The sequence below is a fragment of the Parasteatoda tepidariorum genome, chromosome 8, assembly GCF_043381705.1.
Source record: "Parasteatoda tepidariorum isolate YZ-2023 chromosome 8, CAS_Ptep_4.0, whole genome shotgun sequence".
Lineage (NCBI taxonomy): Eukaryota > Metazoa > Arthropoda > Arachnida > Araneae > Theridiidae > Parasteatoda > Parasteatoda tepidariorum.
The window spans coordinates 83,600,170-83,621,761 of NC_092211.1; the positions used below are offsets into that span (position 1 = coordinate 83,600,170).

General features: G+C 29.3%; 1 protein-coding gene across 2 annotated transcripts in view; it reads right to left on the reverse strand.

Annotated features, from left to right (window-relative positions):
• The window catches only part of LOC107442059 (cytochrome P450 3A8-like), a 31,111-nt gene that overhangs the window by 7,798 nt on the left and 1,721 nt on the right, over nt 1–21,592 (reverse strand). The window contains exons 2-11 of one of the 2 annotated variants that reach the window (XM_071184310.1): nt 21,385–21,533; nt 16,980–17,079; nt 16,112–16,164; nt 13,406–13,502; nt 11,943–12,059; nt 10,940–11,028; nt 8,873–9,018; nt 6,265–6,380; nt 4,038–4,182; nt 1,325–1,488 (exon numbers count right to left, since the gene is read on the reverse strand). In XM_071184310.1, the coding sequence (XP_071040411.1) occupies nt 1,325–1,488; nt 4,038–4,182; nt 6,265–6,380; nt 8,873–9,018; nt 10,940–11,028; nt 11,943–12,059; nt 13,406–13,502; nt 16,112–16,164; nt 16,980–17,079; nt 21,385–21,467 (1,110 nt within the window). In that variant the 5' untranslated portion in view covers nt 21,468–21,533. Of the gene's footprint in view, nt 1–1,324; nt 1,489–4,037; nt 4,183–6,264; nt 6,381–8,872; nt 9,019–10,939; nt 11,029–11,942; nt 12,060–13,405; nt 13,503–16,111; nt 16,165–16,979; nt 17,080–19,812; nt 19,958–21,384; nt 21,534–21,592 lie in introns of both variants that reach the window. The other variant, XM_021145839.3, reaches the window with a different exon arrangement.

Here is a 21,592-nt window from a genome sequence, read left to right on the forward strand (position 1 = left end):
AAAACTGCTAGCACCCGCCGTGGCATTGATTCCACAAGGTGCTGATAGGTAGTCTGAGGTATCTGGTACCAAGCGCTCACTAACTGGTCCTGCAATTTCCTCACATTGAGAAGGGGAGCGTGGTAGCACGAATTTGGTTTTCCAAGTAGGACCACAAATGCTCTATTGGATTAAGGTCAGGTGAATTTGGGGGCCAAGACATGACTTGAAAGTCAGTGGAATGTTCCTCGAACCAGTCCATGACGATTCGACCCTTACGACATGGTGCATTATCCTGTTGGTAAGCACCATTCCCGGCAGGAAAAACTGTTGCCATGAATGGGTGAACCTGGTCTGCAACTATGTTCAAGTAGCTTACAGACGTCAGGGATAGTTCTATGAGGATTATGGGTCCTAATGTAATGGCTCATCTTTATATATATATACATTTGGAAATATATGAGATATCTCAATCTAAATATAGCTTTGCATATATAAAAGATATCTAGAGATGTAATACATCAAAAATGCTATTTTTTGCTTCGCCTATTTATGTGTCCGACATTGCAATCTACACAAATGAGGAATTATTATGTATTGTATTATGTAATGTACTTCATTACATTAAATTCAACAAAATTATTAATAAGCTGATGGAATTAATAAGTTTCAAAGCTATAAGGTTTTTCTACGTAGAAAAGTATAAGTGAAAAGCACATACTTTAAACGCTCATAACTTCTAAGCTTTTATTCCTATCAACTTGGTTTCTGTCTTATTCAATTTAGTGTAAAAATAAATATCCAATAATTTTCTTGCCCAATAACTTCCATCAAAGTGGGTATGAAACGGAGCAATGATCGACTTTTTCCAGCACTAAGACATGTACTTTAAAGACCAAATTTCTGAAAATATGTTCTTTAAAAAATTGTCTGAAAATGTCAATTTTATAGAAGAAATTATTTTAAAACTTTTTCAACAAAACATGTAGATTTTGCTTTACTGAATCTAACTTCTTATAAAAGTTTCTAACCTCTCCTTTAAGTCAAATCAGTTGAATACTTTCTAAGTAATGAAATTTCAAAAACTTCGTATTGTTTAATTCCACAAAAGTCTTCAAAACTATTTATTTCTCATACTTAAACTTTCATTGTACGTGATCAAAAACTATTGACTATTTTTTAATCGGTTGCTCACTGGCTCAGTCACTCAAAATCATATCATGGGAGCAGATATTAATTATAAGTATAACATACTGAAATTCCTCATTACAAACCAGAACGTAAGTTATAAATTAAGAATGAAAATTTTTAATTTAAATAATTTTTTATAATTGTTGAGACTTACATTAGTTTCCTTCACGACTTCTGATATTTCTTTGAACACTTTTTCTTGCACGTCTGGGTTCATAGCTAGTAAATAAGCTGTGAGTCCTAGTGTTGTTGCTGTGGTGTGATAACCAGCCAGAAAAAAGATAACACACTGAGCTACAAGCTCATCCATAGACATACCTGAAAACAATCATTTTTATTTATTACAGGATTAAACATTGAAAACTATCGTGATCTTTTTTTAATCATTTAACCAGTTAATGAAAAATGTGTTGCTCATGAAGTGGTAAGAAGTTATTAAAGTAGGCAATACATTGAAGTGGTAAGGAGTTAAAAGTGTGCCAAGCCATAAAGTTTTTGTCATAACTAAGTAACAATACTCTAGCACACTGAGTTAAAAATCCATCCATTGACAAATCTAAAAACAATTTTTATTTCAGTGCAGAATAATTCATTGAAAATTAACTTTATCCCTTTTATATCCCATTGTAAGTATTAAAATGTTAATAATTCTATGTCTAAAAATGTGAATAATCAGTTCCATATAAAAAAAATTATTCAAAACAAAAGAACTTTGAGAAAATTGCAAAACAGTTTTTCTTTTGAAATATAAAGAGACTGAGATACATTGTTCTTATGAGTTACTTCAGTTAAAAGTGCGTAAACTATACTTCGACAATCATTGCGAATTTCCGGAAAAGAGTTTTTTATGAAGTTTGATTCAAGAAAGTAGCCTTGACATCTTAGAAAATTTAAATTTAAAGAAAATGCAACAGGACTCTGAAAAACGCGTTTATAGTATAACTATTATTTTTAAGAAAATGTTAAATGTAAAATCTACAATTTCTGTTTTTGCTTAAATTAAATATTTAAAATAAACTAATATTTTTCGTTTAAATATGGCAAATTAAGATAACCAATCTTTCATACTGCATTTTTCTTATTGCTTAAATATGAACAATGAAAATGATAGGTTTTAATACTGAATCCTTTTAACAATAGTGATTTTCCTTTTCACGAAACAACGTTTTTACAGCGAGAAAACGCTTGTATTAAAATAATAATATATAAATAATAATAAAGAATAATTAAAATATTGTTATAAATATTGAACATGTAAAATTTTGTCTTTTTTCTTATAGTAAGTAATTTTTGTCTTCATTTAACTGAATTGTTTATAATTCGAGACAGATTTTTACATTTACTCCTGGTTGTAACTGAGTCATAATGTGTCCTATTGTGTATTTTTTCTTGTTGTTTATTTTTTTTATATCATTCAACAAGACAAAAGATTTTCTAAAAACCGTAAAATCTTAGTACGCTTTATTTTAGATAAATTGGATATATTCATCGAATGTATGTCATAGAATTCCGCAAATAGAGAACTATGTTTGCTAAATATTAATTTCGAGAAAGAAAGTAGTAGGATAGAAATAAAAAATGTTCTAAAAAGCACAACACTAGGTTATAAAAATTTTAGAAACATCAATTTATGAAAGTGATTTTTCAGTTATTCGCCCTGCCAGCTTCTGAATAAAACAAAAAGTGGTAGCCTATAGTTGGAAAAGGTAGAAAAAGTTCAAACGCATTATAAATTATGTAGCAACTCACCTAAGTTTAAAAAAGATTATTCTATTTTCTGTTAATTACCTATCACAAGATGCACAGAAAAAATGGCTCATGTTTAAAAATTGTGTAGAGCTTTAAACTGAGAATAATACGTTATACAATATAAATACCAATAAACTGCCATTTATCAAAATATATTCCAAGTAAATTATTTGTTTAATAATTCCATTTCTTTTATGGGAGTTATACTTTCCGTATTTTACAAATGGCGTTGAGAAAATCACTTTTTGAAGTTCCTATTCAAACTACATGATAATGTCTTACCCTAAGGTTCTTCTCCAAACTAAAATAAAGAGCGTTCCTCCACCTACAATACTTCGTACACAGCCAATATTTAAGTAATTAAACATTTTTATGAAGATTGCTCAAAGGAATAATAATAATAATAATGTCAAAAATTAAGCAGCGATAGCAGCACCACTTGAAGTTATAAAAGAAAGTAGAAAATTGCACCGCACATTTCGTAAAATGTCACGTAATAGCATTTAAAACGAATGTTTTAAGTAAAAGAAAGTAGACGCGTCAAGAACAAAGAAGCAAGACGTAGTACGTTTTTTTTTGTTTTTTTTTTTTTTTTTGGTGGCAGAAGATAAGCAGAACTGCGAATGCTGGTCGTCCTGTCTCATTCGATGCAAACAAATGGCGTGAAAGGTTTCATAAATGATAAACATCAAAGATATCAATTTTTTGAGTAAGCAAACACCGTGATATATATCCAACGAAACCATTGCAACTATTAATAAAATAATTAGAATCAATCAAAGACATACAATCAAGGACATCTGCGTAGCATTACTTTATCTGAGTAGAGAAATGTGTCAATTCCTTTTCTCACTATGAACCACACTACTGCGCATTTCGTTTTTAGCACATACATCCTCAGCACAACTTTACATTTGTTTTAAATACTCTCACGTATACTTGTTAATCAGTTATACACAGTCCACGATGCGTTTATCCTGCCCTCCTTTATATGCATTAAAGTTGGCGCTGGTGTATTTCATACGCAATCATACTTGTCAGCTTTTCCTTCGAGCAACTCTTATTAATTTCTAGAGGGCAAATATACTCTGTAGCGAATACAGTCGGCACTAGCTTACGTTTTGTAGTAACAGTCTTAAATATTGCATGGTCTTTTGATTCGTCTACATAGTTGGCAGCAAGGTCGTCTGCCTCGTCCCACTTTTCCTCCTTTGCTACTTGGGTTGCTGAATCAACAAGCAACTGCAGGAAATCATTCCTAGTCTGAAAAATAAATGTTAGCATTTTACTAATCAAAGATTTCGGTAATAACACAAAGAAATTTCTAATATTGAAAAAAAAAATATCTAAACTGTCAGCTTAAGCGAGTTTTTCAAGCAACTGTTCAGTTTAGGCGATGAACAGATGAGCCATATTATCGGACCCATACAAGTAATTCAGTAAAAAAAAATATATATTTATTTGTAATAAGAAATGTTAATAATTGCATCCTTCCATTAAATTTCGAAACATCACAGTGAGAATGGAGTTCTGAGAACTAGTGACATTACATGATATGAAATTGAAAGTGACTTACAGTTATCAAAAATGCCACATATAAAACATATCTGTTCGTTTTGAAGTTTTTTGACTAATCTTAAATTCAGGTCTGTTTGTTACATCTAAATGGCCAACCAAAAAAAAAAATGGTTAATCAATGAAAAACATCTGTATGAAAAAAAATGGTAAGATATATTTGTTTATAATAAGTGGATATTTTTTTCAGTTACTTTCCACTTTCGTTTTAAGCTCTGTACTTTGATTTCAGATCCTTATACTAATATATTTACAATATTAATATATTTTATTTTATAGCCGTCGTTGAACAGCCGTCACAATTTTATTGGTTTACGACTACTAATGCTCAACTCCGCAGCCTTGCAATTTTGAACCAATCCAGAAGACAAGGAAACTCCTGGATCAGTACCCCTAGAGGTATTGATTTGTTATGGTTATTAATATATTGCAATAATCTTTTCTCGCTTTCAAACATTTGCGCTGACACTTTTTTTAAAATTATTTTTTTAAAGGAAACATTCTTTTAAAAGGTCGCTGAGCAAACATTTCAGAAAATTGGCTAAATACACGGTTTCCTTTAAAGCCAATATGCTATCACGGTATAAAATAGTTAGCCTCGTTGAAGAGTCCAGAAACTCAGTAAGAAAGAAATATTTAAAAGGAAATGGATTTTGGAGGCAGTTTACAAAGCAAATGCCATTTAACAAGCATTTTATAACACACTATTGTGTATTTTCAATGAATTATTTCAGATACGAACTATTCTTTGCAATTCTTTGATATACGAAATATTCTTTGCAATAAAAATTAAACCATAGCCTTTGTCCTGCCCAGCACTCTCTCTCTCTCTCTCAAGCAAGTTCTAAAATTAGTTTTTACCAAGTTTGCAAAATATGTATTAAACAACGCAGCCTTTTGAAAATATTTACTGTGAAATAATACATCGATGCAATGGTTAAATAGTTGTTTTAGTCCACTATAATGGATCATGTGATCCTAAATTATGAAATTTGTTTATTTGTTTGACGTTTAAAGAAATACGATAAAATTATCAAAATTAAATAATTAATAATAGTAGTATCTGCATCTTGATAGTTTTAAGCGAAACAAAATAAAGACGCTTCAAAGCTTGATGGTATTGTCATTTTCGTTAAAGCTCTTCAACACTGTTGGAAATTTCTCGGAAAAATGGTTAAATAACAATTTATCTAATTGTTATTTTACCATTTCAAGCAAAAACAGTCAAATAATCATAAATACGATGGTAATTAAGCTGTTAACCATGAGAAATACCGTTTATTAACTGCTTTCACCTAATACGGTTCAACAACCAGAATTTTATCGCACCACGTATTATAACCCAGAGGGTTAATCAGTCTCATGATCTTCAGAACGGGGAATCGAGGCCCAACGTTGACACCACAATATTTCCTTTATTCCTTTCAGTACATAAAGAGTTATGCCAAGTTAAATTTCATTTTTATGGTTTCGAAACCATGCTAGTTCTAAATGGTTAAAAAACCGTATAGTTTTGTATCCATAATTTTATAACCATACGGTTTCAAACCCTTAAAGATAAAAAATATTCCTTACCGTAAGCGTTATGATAAATTGAATGGACAGGCTGCTGCCCGTTATTTTACCATAATTTCGGAAGGAAAATTCTAACAATGAATAATAAAGAAGTTTCAATAATTTTAATAAAGTGTTTTAAGAATATACAAATCAATAGAAAAACGTTGCTCAATGTCTATTTCATGAAATAAATATGAACAAATTAGTAATTACCTGTCCAGTCCTCTTCCTTTCTTGTATAATATTCAGAGTTACACTTTTGAAAAAATTCATGATTGTAGGATTAAAGACTTTAAAACCAAACTTTTTTAGCAAACGTGGCATAAGCACTGAAAATAAATTATAAATTTAAGCATTAAAATCCATCTTTACTGTGTAGTTTCAAAATACGAGTATATCTGACTATTATGCTGCATGTAAATAAAATAATTCGGAAAGAAGTAGTGTACAGCACTCCTGTTGTTCGTTAAATGTTTTCTGCTTGTCGAAGTTACTCGTATCAGTCTCGGGTAGAGGAAACGGTGGGCAAATTTCGCGAAACGTTGTTTTTGGAGCACTCTAAACTATTGTGCGATGACGTTCGAAAACACTCTGGAAAGTTCAATCGGTTTTCATCTTAAGAGAAGAGTGGTAAATCTTAAGCTTAAGGAATAGTAGAATTCGTATGATTTGAACCAATTTTTTTATTTTAATACAAATATATCCCAAAGCTGCACCGACAATATTTATTTGTCACTTTTTCTCGAAATAAAGATCATATATAATTTAGATTTCGAAATGGAGATTTTAATTGGTGAATTTTAAGTAGATCTATAAAACTACATTCAATAAGAATATTCCCTAAGTTTGCAAAATTCAAGCATTGCATTTTATTGTTCCTTACGATTTCAACTTTTTTATTGTAGTTTAGCTTCCTGTCATTTGAAATATTGATAAAAGAATTGTTATTATATAAAGAATAATGACGTCACTTTATAATTATGAATTGAATCAATCGAAAAATCAACCGTTAAAAAATTAACAACCGTTCACACCGTTAAACGATAAACTTTTCAAAAGTTGAAAAAAAAAATGGTGCGAGGCTCCAAAAACTGAACGGAATTTAAAATTAAAACGGAATTAAACGGAAAAACGGCAGAACTGACCCAATAAATACGAATTATAAGCAAGAACCTTCACATTTTTAAATTTAACAAAATGAACTGAAATCTGAAACATTTCATTAGGGAGCTCAGGGGTCATAGTACCTTTGCAACAATTTTTTTTTTAAATAAAGGTTCAATCATTCATTTTGTGGATGATTTGCATGCTCATTTAACTTATAATCAATAATTTATCATCAAAAAAATTAAACTGTTTATTTTTTTTTAAATTTAAAGAAAAACTGAAAAAATTCAAAATTTTTAAATTTTTTAGGCTTTTTTATTTTAACATATTTTCAAAAAAAAAATTTCTTAGTATTTACAATATTCATCTTAACCAATTTTGTGCATTCATTTGTTGATATATGAATTAGAATATTTTTTATGGATTATTTTCTAAAAAAGTAGAAAAAAAGGTTAAACATTCCTGTTAGGTATATATAACAGGCTGTAAAAATTGTAATACCTCATAAAATCCTTGTCCATGCACAGTTTAAATAAGTGTATCATACTTAAGATAAAAAAATTTACTTCAAAGCTTTTTCCTCAATAAAAAAAATTCCTTGGGGATTTAATTAAGATTAAAACACAAAATTATCATCTATGAGAAAAATCACTTTAAATCCTGTCTGCTGAGCAAATTTCTGTATTAGGACAATCTAAAATGATTCATAACTTTTTTAAAAATGCAGATAGAGATATGATTTTTTTTTCAGTGCATTTAAAATAGTTTGAACATTTATTATAAGTAATAAAAAAAAATTCGATATTTCGGTCATTTTTTGGGTACTGTGACCCCTTAAAATAGAAAATAAAAGATTTATCACTGATAGCCCCTCGCTGCGAGTGACTGCTAGCTTCTGCTTGCAAGAGAAAATGCTAATAAAAGTATTTACATTAGAGTAATCTACGTAATAATCTAGAACAAACTCTAATTCTTCATAGCTTCATTTGTTTACGTACAAAAATATGGTCTAATACCTAACACTATATTACTTAATTTATACGACTTAGTTTCAAAGAAAAGCTGGAACTATCCGTTTATAATGCTTGTTTTATTTGTAACTTTCTGGTTTCATTAAGATTTAAGAAAAAAAGTCTAGTTTTATGTATAAAAAGTAGAGAAAATTTCCTATAATATTAATTTTCACACTGGCCGAAGGGGGGAGGGGCAAGTAAAAGCAGCTACGAAAGGGGAAAGTATATAGTAGCATATAGTAGTAATAGTAGCATGATAATGCTTAGAAACGAGATATTGTCGTTTCTAAATAATTAAGGAACAATAAGTCTTAGTTCTATTTTGAAACATTTTAGTGAGACTTTAATGAAGAAAATGTATTACATTGCATTTCCTCCACATGTTCCTCCACATTATCTCCAACTATTTTAAAATTTTTCTGAAATCCTAATGCAAATAAAATATCTTAAATAAAATTAATTTATTTTAAGTAATAAAGTATTAAATAAAAATCAAAATTTGATAAACAGAAATATTAGTAGAAACATATCTGTATTAACTCCATAATAAAAAAGAGAAAATAGCATTTTAAAAATTGTTCATGGCTGCACTTCGTTTTCGAAATAACATTGCGATTAAAATTGTTTTTGATTTTGACAAATTGTATTAATCAAACAAAAAAATTATTAATGACAATTTGTTATGAAATAATAATACTTACAGAAAAGTAAGAATCTAATATTGATGCTTTGAGAAAAAGCCCCTTGGGCATTTTTAACAAATCGATTTTCTGGATCATTGTGAGAATCTATTTTTGTCGAAAATGCAGAACTTGCAATTACGTCCATGGTAAAAGCTCCGAAATATCTAAAATTATAAAGTATAGGGTTGCATATAAATGAGAACGTCTAAAAATACAAATGCAAATATAAATGTGTTATAATATCTAAACTCATATTAAAGTTTATGGATATAATTCTATAAATTTTCAGGCTGAATTTAAGCAATTGACAAGATCTTGGAATTTTCAGAAATCAGCTTTTTGTGAAATGTTTATTTTTATGTGACCTTTATGATGGTAATAATGTAATAAAAATGTTATATACTTTTATCTAATGTAATTTCAATTTTTAATTGTAATCAAGTGAGACGATTTATGTTTTCAATATCCCCTCTTTAATTAGAAGACAAAAAAATATGACGAAATCAAGAACTTATTTTGACAACACCTCATATTATACTCGCAGTTAGCGAGGTAAGAGTATGAAATAAAATGAGGAAAAATAGAAAAGTTGGCAAATGGAAATTTAGTTTATTAGCAATAGATTTATAAACCAATGAAAATTGTCGTTGCACATAAAAACGTAAGTACACTACCAAATTGATCAAATATATTGAAAGGTCAAAGAAGAAATAAAATGTTTGATGTGAATCCTAACGCTAATTTTTTCCTGAAATTATGAATGATACTTACGTAAACATATAGTGAAAACTTATCGTCAAAATCAGCATTCATTATTTAATATCATGGTGCATTAGCAATAGCGTTGTTGTTGTTGTTTCTAATGCCACTTGCCACACGGGCAAGTCTGCTTGGTGAAACCGAGCAATTTAAGGCAGAGTGTGCGCTTCTTGTTTGTCAGTGGCACCATCTATGGTCAAGAATTCAACTTCTGCCACACCATACGTCACACTCGTTTATAGGGCAGACCCATTCATTCATCCACAGATCGTAATTTTGACCTGAATCAGATTGTGCTCATGCAATAGGTAATGTGAAAGTCAGTGCCCATCATTTACTACAACTATGGATAAGCAACGTTAAATTTCTGATATATAAATGAATCCCGTTTACGAAGTAAATACACTGTTAAGTCAGAGTTCATTACTTACTATCACGATGTATTAGCAACTTAAATTTCTAATGTGTAATGAACTACACTTACTCAATAAGTATGCCATGCTGAAATATGCATGACATATTTCCCAAAATTTAAAAACCAAATTATTATCTTATTTAATCTTTTTTCAATAAAAAAACATTTATATAAATCTGTAATCTTTTTATATCAGAACTTGAACATTCCTTGTGCTCTGAAATATTTTTTATAAAGCGATGACATAATTTTTCAATTCCAGACTGCTATAAAATGATAAACTAAACTATGAAAAAAAGTGAGCTAGCTTATGTAAATGTTTTATATGGTAAGCATTAATTTCTACGTTAGAAAATGTTTTTTTTTTTTTAATCATTTGCTACAACCTTTTTTTTGGGGGGGGNATTGATTAGAAAGCCGGAATTTTTTATCACAAATTCAATTGTAATGAAATTTGAAATTGCATTTGGTGAGAAACAGTGCATTGAAGATATCAGAAAATTATTGTGAATTTCTCAAAATTTAAATTCTAAAATCTGCATTATACCTCACAAGCTCAATTTTATTTAAAAACAATAATTAAAAATCTTAAAACTGCACTTGATAAAAATCGGTATATTTGAGTTATCAAACTTATGATAAGCATTCCTTAAACAAATTTGTCCTAGAATGTCAGATATTTGCCTTAGAATAAAATACCGCCCTAAAAACTGATAAAATAAAAAGCATAAAACTGTAACTGATACAACTGAAAAAAATGATATGAAATCAACACATGATTAAATTCCTTCACCTTAAGAAATTTAAAGTAATTTGTTTCTAAAAAAAAAGAAGAAAAGAAATGTTTAGTAATCTATTTGAAACATGTTAAATAGGCATATAAAATTTTAAAACTAAAAAGATAAAATTACTTTAATACATCAACAGGTTTTCCTTTTGCAGATTCCATTTTAAAGTTCTGAAGAAGTGTTCTAGCACAATCTTGAAATATACTCATCACCTGTTAAGTAAAAAGACATTAAAAACAGAAAAAATATGTTAAAGCTATCTACGTTGCATAGTACTTGCAAAAACGTCGTTTAATTACGCATTGAAAAGACCTGTGAGATACAATTACATATTTCTTTTTCTTTTTTCCGACTTTTTCAAAATATTTCATGAACAAATTTTATTAAAACTCAAATAAAATATTACTTTTTCAAGATCTTATTTAATAAAGCATTTTACATGACTATGAAAGCCTTTTTTTCAAGAACAATAACAAGGGAATTAAATAATTTTTATTATTTTGTGCTTGAAGAAGATGCTCCTTGCAACATCAAAATGAGCCTGTTTCTTTTATTAAGCATTTGTACGTCAAGACATTGTTATTCAATATATTATTTAAGATTTTAATTGAATTACAATCACCAACTATACTCTGTTTTTAATCATATCAGTTTCTAATTATCGCAGAATTTTTTAAATATGTCCTAAATAAAACGCTGTTACCGTGCACAAAAGTGTTTTACTAATCAGGATTTATCTATTTACTAATTATCTAATTTCATTTATTAATTAACTAATTACTATCTAAATTATTATTCGACCATGCAATGAATCAAATGTATTTCATGTTTTCTACTCAGTAAAAAAAAAATCCGGAATCAAATTACGGTACCATTTACTAGCACTCTAAGTATCGTAATATTTTACCGTAAAATTTGACGAAACATAAGAACTGATTTATTGTAGCATTTAAAGCAAAATTTACTGTAAAATTACTGAATTATTTATATATTACTGTAAAAACTACAGTTTAAAATTTTAAGGTAAAAATGGATTCTACGGTAAAAGGAATTTTTAAGGATTCTAAACTCTGGTTGCCAGTACCTTTCACCGTAAATCCGGATTTATTTTTTAGAGTTTACTCACTCTTTTGATTTTACCGGTCGAGAAAGTGGGTGATACAATGGTTCGAACTCTCTTCCAGTCTTCTCCAGTTAACACGGATAACATCTTGTCCAGAATTGGATCTCCTGAATCAAATACCTGAAAATTAAACATAAATTAATACTCATGTAAGTTGTGCGTAGAATTTTAAGTATCTCGAAATTTAAAAAAAGACTCAGGCAAAAATAAAGCCCATTTATTATAATTAAATCATATCGTGCTTAAGACTATTGATTTAAAACCATAGTTGTAAACAACCTTCTTTCCAAGTCAATCAAACAAAGGGTGGCCACTTCTGGTACAAAAATGAGTATTTGACAAAATTGAGTATTGCGATGAATTAATTCAAAATAAAAAAAAAGATTTTGCTCTGTCTACACATTCGAACATTTTACTTTTAAACTAACATTAAAAGTATACAGTTTAGTTAAACTTACGTTTAAACTGAACTGTACACTTGTTTAGACTTTTGCATAACATAAACTTTTATTTTAAGTATCTTAAGTCGACTGATGAAAGGAATTTTTCTAATTATAAATGTTTTCTTAAGTTTACATATACAGAAGTGGCTGAATCTCATTGTTTAGCATGTNATGGCATGTCTTCGGATCATCCTCCGAGATGTTTCCCAGACCGTCGCCGATAGCCCATTGTGCAGCTCTTGTGCGACGTAAATTAACAACAACAACAGCATAACATAAACTTTTATTTTAAGTATCTTAAGTCGACTGACGAAAGGAATTTTTCTAATTATAAATGTTTTCTTAAGTTTACATATACAGAAGTGGCTGAATCTCATTGTTTATCATGTGCGTGCCTAAACTTATAATTCGTAAAAGCGTTTTATCAAATAAGTAAATGTACTTTAGGTTGAAAATAAAAAATGGTTTAAGTATATATTTCTATCGTAAAATTGTTCTATTTTGAGTTTTTTAGTTAGTCCCTTTTTTTTCAATCAAAAAAAAAGGAAGAAAAAAAAAACAAATTTGCACTAGAGTTTCCATCGATGAACTTCGTTTAAGTATAGTGTATCAAATTTGAACTGCTAATGAACTTCTCATTTCTATTATACATTTTGTAACAATGCTGTCCTCATAATAATACTTTTGAAACAATTAAAATTTAGCTTTTTTAGTTCTATGTGAGCAATTAAAATAAGAGGAAAAGAAAAAAGCATAATGATCAGAAAATGTATGCAATATTGAGAAAAAATAAAAACGCCGCACTAGTCTGCAAAAATCATTAAAAACGTATTAATCAAAATATATTCCGAAATAATGAATTTTCGATATTGCATCTAAACTAAGCAAAATAGGAAAATGAAGAGAATTGATTAACCACTCCCTGAATATTTGAAAACTTAAGAGAGAAAAGTTATCTAAGATTAGTCCTAACACGCATGAAAACGTATTAACTGATCATTAAAAAGAGAAGATTATACTTACTCGTCGTGATGTGAAATACTGGAAATCTTTCACTAAAATGTCTCTCAAAAGTTCCGGTCTTGAAACCATAAGAACTGGCTTACTTGCCTCATAATAACTAAAAAAATCAAATGAAAGAAAAATTATACACTTATTTAAAAGACATATACAACAAACAGCCGCAAGAAAAATCTGTATTAAGTTGACGTTTGTTGTTTAGTGATTAGAAATAATAATGACGTTTTTAAGCTAAAAAATCTCTACTTAACTCTTGGAAATGTTCTTTACACCATAAAAAGATAGGTTTTTGACTGTTTGTCTCCATACACGTGCAGTGAGTCATATGTGTTAGTATTGTATTTCTATGAGGCCTGCATTATATTCCTTTTATTACATTATATTATAGTCTGACCTGCATTGTATTCCTAAGAAGAGAGTAGCCTGTGTGGTGGCCAGACTTGTAATGGATTAATTTTGTCAAAATGTTATTTTGCGAAATCTCGATATTCAAAAAAAAAAAGCTTTTTAGTTAATTATTTTTTTTCTTCTTTAAAACTGACCAGGCTTGTAATCGATTGATTTTATCAAAATGCTTATTTTGATAAACAAAGACAACTCGATATTCCAAAAAAAAAATTTTTTTTTTAGTCACTCCTTTTTTTTTCTTTAAAGCTACAAGGCTTATTGCAATAAAAATAAAAAAACGCATTAATATTTCAATCGTTTTGCGTATTTTTTAGACGAACGTAATATTTGTTTATTTACTTAGAGCGTGAAACTTTGCAATCAATATATAATAAAAATATAACAAATATTCTTATTTTTATCTGCTGAACCTTATCAAATTTGTATCATTCACCTATCAGTGTGTACAAATTTAACTCTTCTAAAATTATTTATCATTTAAAAAACACAGTGTTGCAAACTATCAATTCAAAACATAAATAAAATTCCAGCTATTTTAAAAATTCCAGTTGACATTTCCTTTTTTTTTTTGTTATTTCCTTAACCAGGATTAAAAAAAATGAATAAGCATATTAAAACAAACAGTTATTTTTTTGTGAAAAATGACACTGTTTGTATGAAAAGAAATTAAAAGTAATGCTTATGCTGTTATCTCTTGTAGTGAGTACTTACCGAAAATTTCAAAACATTTTTACACTCTCAAGGCAAATAATAAATAATCTAATCAAATTCTTTAAATATAAATAATAATGCAATTTTGAATATAATTTATCAGTTGTACCTCAAATATTTCCTTCAGTGATCTTTAATCCTGGTTTTTATTTACCTACTTCCTACTTGAAGTAAAAACTTATATTGTTTTGAAAGAATGCACTTTAACACCGCATCACAAAAAGTTTTCCAATTAACTTTGAATGCAATCCAATTAAAAACGTCAAACGCTGTATTAAAGTTTTGTTATTAACCATTGTTTTCAGTTTTTATTTTTTATTTTTTGCTTGTGGATTACTTATAACGTATTAGTTTTTAATTTTATAAAATCCAAAAATATATTAAAACCTAATCTAAATCTTTCTACAGTATATTCAATTGTTATTTTGCTTAAATTAATCGAAAAAGTACTTGAAGTTTTGGTTTCTTTAATTAAGAGAAACTGCAATGTAATTAAATTATTAGTTTTCGCCTTTTGACGATTATTAAAAACATTCTACAACGGATTAATTTCAACACGCACTAGAAAAAAATGGATGCTCAAATTTCACAAAACTTTCTTCCTTTTTGACGAAACCGTTTCCTGGTATATGCTCCGAGCAAAAATTTTGTCAAAACGTGAAATAACTGTCGTCACTTCTTCGAGGAAACGAATTTCGTCAAAATTAAAGAAATATTTTGTTCTTCTTCTTTTTCCAAAAAAAATCGTAGCTCCTGGTGCATCTAATTTTTTTAAAAGTTACTTTATTGTAGAAGCTAAATGAATGGCTCAAAGTTGCCCAAACAAGACAAGAAAGAACGATAGAATAGAAAGAAATACTTCTAGCGCGATAGGAACTCGGAGTCTTCCTGGTACGAAGTCAACTATCTTACAGACCGGGCAGCTTATTTGGTCTTTTTGTTTTCGATAGTGAACTCTTCATTCTAGTTTCGTCATTCTAGTTATAATCTCACGCGATACACTACGATGAAGTTCCGAGTTGAGGAAACATTTTCGTCATATATTTGAGAGTTCGCGCTTTTTTCCAAACTACGTGATTTCGTTACGACATGATTCTCAAAATGAACGAAACATTGCTAAATCGTCAAAAGTGAGAGATCTATTTTTAAGAGTGCTCCTTTTTTTCCATCAAAAGTATGTAAAATATTACTTCAATGCAATATTCACGTGACTGCTATTCATTTCTATGTCAAAAACTGGTCTTAAAACAGGTTAAAAATATCTTTCCAGTACGTTGAACACTGGATCATATAAAGCAAAATATCCGTGAAGATTGTTAATTCATTTAGACAAGTGCATTGGGGAATAAATATTACAAACTTAATTATCTAGAGGAAGTAATTCAATACAATTTGAATTATACATTAGATCTACTATTTTGGCTAAATGAATGTACAATGAATGAAGTATTATGTAATGAAGAACGTCTTTTTGCTTTAATTAAAGATTATGTATTCGCGCAAGCATTATGAGTTCTTCGGAAACTAAAGAAACAGTAGGTTATTGAAACTTATGAGAGTAGTGCAGTTATAAAATATTTTATTTCTTACCCATATAAATCACCATATTTTTGATACCGCTCCAATTCTACGTCTTCCAAATTCTATAAATATAAAAGAATATTTTGCTATCTTTATTAAATAAACATTTAAATGCTTGAATTTCAGAAAAATTAATATTTTTCTAATTTGATAGTAATGACTATTTTAGATAATAACTATTAAATCGAAATATTGCTAATCATAAAACGTTACAATAATCTAGCTGTCATATTTTAAAATTCGCCTTTATTCTGAATGCAAATTTATCCTGAACTATTTTCAGTCTAATGATTGGTTTTTCTTATACAATGCGCAATCATTGTGGTTTGAAGAAAACGATCTTCCGCAACACTCAAATGCCATTAATTAAGTTACGAAATATGACATCAAGTATAGTACATACTTTCACTGAACAAAGGGAGTTTTTATAAATAATTCGTATTAATAGTGTTATAAGTTATATTTTTATAGCGAATTCGTATAAGTTTTCAATTTATACTATATTTTAACTCAATACTTCCCAATATAACTAGAAAAGCGGTCGAAAGTTTGATGCGAATGTTGTTTGGCTCTGATCACTGTTTACTAAAACTTCTTCCTCAAAATTTAAAAACTCATTTTTACTATGGTATTTTCATTAAAAAGAGACATTTACAATAAGATTTTTTTAACAATTTATCAATATTTTTAAAAAAAACTTTATACTATGAGGAATGCAAATTTTTACATCGTGTTAAATTATATAATTTTTTTGCAACCAAATCTAAATATTTTAAATACCTTGGTTGACATATATTGACATAAGTACTTTTTAAAATATATAATTGCTTGAATGTTAAAATTAACATGATTCTGATACGAATGTTGCTCAACTCACCTTTTTCCTCACTAATGCGGGATGAGATCCAAGTAATGGATAAGGTTTAACATAGGGGATTCCCCTTTTCTTCCAATAATCATGGTTCCTAGTGGAGTACCTAAGGAGTAATCAAACATGCTTTATTTGTATCAAACATGAAGCACAAAGTCCCAAAATAATATGTTGAACCTCATTTGTTGAAATATTGTGTTTGATAAACTACCAAATATCCTGATAAGGTAGGATTCGGTATTTTTTAGTCGCACATTGAAGAAAACTTAATTCACATTTTATAACGATGTGAACATAAAATGATAATTTCACAAGTTTAAATGAACATTTAATAAGACTTCTCATGAATTTACGAAATTTTTAAAATGACTGATAGAAGATATTAAAAAATTATAAATAAGTTTAATATTCCTGTAAATAAAATATTTTTCCTGCTTAATTTCTATAGCACTAAAATATTATTCTCTAGATAACGGTAATGGATTCATTTGAAAAACTAATTGCGTGGTATTTATAAAAACATACCGCACAGCTCGGGGGACTTATTTCAGAATTTTTTAGACGTCTCTTAAATTACAACGCATTGTTCTAAACATTTTACAGAATATATCTGCACAGCTCTATTTTAATAAGGTATCTCAAACTTCATTTTAAATAGTAAAGGAATTTGTTTTCTGTCCCACAAAGTCACCACTTTGGGTAAAGAGACTTTGCCACCTAATTTGTTTCCTTAAAGTGGTCTAAAACATAATTCTAGCAAAATTCTTCCCTCCTTAGCCTTATAATTTTGAAATCAATTCAGAAGACAAATGAGCTCCTGGATCAAATATTGGGAGAAATCTGACTTCGTGCAGGACTTTTTGATGGAACTAACCGGCGTATGGCGTTAAATGGAAAGGAAAACCTTCCACGGTCAGCCTGATGACAAAGGGACTCTAACCCATGATCCGTCAACCACTGAGGATATTGGATAGTTTATACGTCTCTACTGTGGTCGGAACGAGCCAGTTGCGGAATCTGTATCAACCAGCCATCGCTGGGATTCGAACCCGGATCATTTCATTGGAAGGCGAACGCTCTATACTCTGAGTCACGACGACTCTTTTGTCTTAATAGAAACTGGTGTTTCCTTGCTCTCATCAACATCTGCCAGCATCTTCTTCTGTTAAGGTTTACTAAAATACTGAACAAGAACATAGCGCACAATATTAGTCTTTTGCGTTCCATATTGACGCAGGCTGTTTCATTTATCTTAATCTCTATTGCTGTTCTTGTACCGTTAGAGTGAATTCTATCATAATCATGATTAGTCATGATCATAGTCATGATCACATCAGTCATGGAACAAATAATGTTCCAAATTTAGATTCCTTATATCGAATCCTCATATCCTTCAGATTCCTTATATATGTTACCGGCAAAGTATGAAACGCCGACATTGTATGGAATGACTAGGCATTGTATAGAATGCCAAATGCTATTTAGGCAAAGTATGAAATAAATGCCCTGATGAGGTTTTTATGTAAATGATGTGCATGTTACTATTATTGACCGAAATCGGTGGTTGTTGACTTTCACCGGTGAATGTTGACAATCACATAGTCGCTTTAGTGAATGTCCGAAATATCTATTACATCCGATTTGATATTAATTTATTCGTGAATATAATTACATTTATTCGATATTTTAATGCTTACTGACGATAGATTCGAAGAAACATCAGTGCTTGAAGTATCGGGAAAATGTATACCGGGCAATGGCGCTTGACCTAAAAAAAACATCAGTGTAGGGTATACCGGGCAAATGTATACCAGGCAGTGGCACTGAACCTAAAAAGAAACATCAGTGTAGGGTATACCGGGTAAATGTTTACCGTTCAGGGGCACCTAACTTTGGTTAATGTCCGAAATATATACTATGTCTAGTTAAGTGCCATTGCCCGGCATACCCTACACTGATGTTTTCTTAATGTCAAGTGCCATTGCCCGGTATACATTTGCCCAATACTCCAAACACTGATGTTTCTTCGAATCTATCGTCAGTAAGTATTAAAATATCGAATAAATGTAATTATATCTACGAGTAAATCAATATCAAATCGGATGTAATAAATATTTCGGACATTCACCAGAGCGACTATGTGATTATCAACATTCACCGGTAAAAGTCAACAACCACCGATTTCGTTCTCGAGTCTTAGTTCCTACTTTATTTTTGAGCTCTCAAGTTTTCTTATGCTATTCCTGCCATTGTTGATTATAGTCATCTTTAGAGGTCCTACTTAAATTAATGTTCAAATTAATGAAAAAGATTACATAGTAAGTTACTTTTTTTGTTTTTGAATGTTAGTAAAATATATCATCAAAATTTAATACTCCACACTTAATTATTTTTCATCCTCTTTAACTGAACAATATTAGTGATAAAAGGACCCTACAGGTAAGGTGTGAAACCCATATAAAATACCTTACCCTGAATGAAAATCTGAATATTTGAGTTTAATTTTATTGAATGGAATTAAAAGTTTTAATTGACATCCATTTTTATAACTACTTCAAAATAATAATTTCTATTTAAAAAAAAAAATTTCTTCATTTGAATGTTTTTTTTAATAATAATAAAAATTTTGTATAAAATAAAAGTTAAAGGAAATCACACATTATTTTCTAACCATAATATCTATTTGTTTATTTAATTTCAACTGATAAAGGGTGATAAAAATAATTTCGTCCTTGATTCTGACTCGAACCTGTCTTATTTTGCTGTGCATTATACACCAAGTAACATAACTTTATAAATAAATTAAACTATTATAAGCTGTCAAAACAATAAGCCTTACCAATACAGCAAAATCGATACCAATACTGCAACAATTGCACTTGCAATTCGGATATCATATAATGCGTCCATATAAGCATCCATATTCTACTTTGGTTCTTTCAATATCACCCTGTTTGTCTTCTCAGACCTTCTTTAATGACACACTAAATAAAAGTTTTATTAAGTTAATGGATTTGTTTCAATAAACCTTGAAACGTAAACAGACTATTGCATGACAGTTTAGAAAGGCATATCTGATATGTGAATTGATAACAAAATTTGATATGGCTGTTGAAACAAAAGGTGAAAAAAAATAAGAATATTCATAAATAGAAATATTAGTGAATGTTTTTTTTCTTTTTGACAGATAACGTTTCCGGATAAAAATTTTGCGTTATTAAAGTTTGAAATTTAGATAAAAGTTAAATGAAGAAATAATCAAGATGGATTTTTGGATAAACAATTTTAAAGATATCAATCTTGATATGTTTAAAAAACAATTGCATCTTAAATAATGTTCAAACGCACTGTGTAGGGGGTCAGGGAACTGGTCTGGCATCAGAAAGGTTCTGGGTTCAAATCCCTGGCAAGGAATGGATGTTCTTTCATTCTCTGTACAATCTGTGCTTACTGTGGGAGCAACGTTGGCCAACCTAATAGGGAGCCCCTGAAAGAGTGGACAACAAATCTGCCCTGTAAAATGTCTGAATTAAAGAAATGTTAACACAGGTGGGCATTGGAAATAAGATGAAAATGCCAAGAAATAAAAAATATTTAAATTTATTTAATTTTTTTTAATGAAAATAGGAAATCATATCATTCATTCGAAGACATATACTGTTCATTTCGAAACAATATTCATGTCAAATTTGACACAATAATAAAATAAAATAGTTTAAGACACTCGAAAATCCAAATCCCTGGTAAATACTGAATATTTTTTTAATATTATGTTTCGCTAATAAATCAATAACTGAAGAATTAAGAAAATAATCTTCAATTTAATTCCTTAGCGTCGAGGAATGTTCTTGTCCCCGTATTTTATTCTATCCTTCTGTGTTTCGACTCTGAAGAAAGTTCAAATTTTTAAAACCAAATCTATACACTGTAAAAAGTTCCGTATCAAATTCCAGTAAAAAATATTGACATTCAAGATGGTACTGTAACTGTAAAATCCACTTTTATAGGAACATATTATGAAACAAAAAAAATTGTACAGTAATATTTATCGTAAAATCACTGAATCATTTTAATTAAAGATAAATAACTGTAAAAATTACGGTATAATATTTTACGATAAAAATGGATTTTACAGAGATAATGCACTAAAAGGGATAAGGCACTAAAAGTACCGGTACTTTATGCCGCATTTTGGTCCGGAAATCTTTATAGTGTAGTAGGTATTTCCGTTTTTGTGTCATTACTTATGCTTAATACGCGTTGTTCTTTATTATTGATACGTAACGTGAAGTACATCTTATCTTCTTTTGGATACATATTTTTGTTTCATAACCGTCGTTGAACAACAGACCCAATTTTGGATTTACGACTACTAATGTTCAACTTCCNCTGTCAAAACAATAAGCCTTACCAATACAGCAAAATCGATACCAATACTGCAACAATTGCACTTGCAATTCGGATATCATATAATGCGTCCATATAAGCATCCATATTCTACTTTGTATGGTTCTTTCAATATCACCCTGTTTGTCTTCTCAGACCTTCTTTAATGGCACACTAAACAGAAGTGGTATTAAATTAATGGATATGTTTCAATAAACCTTGAAACGTAAACA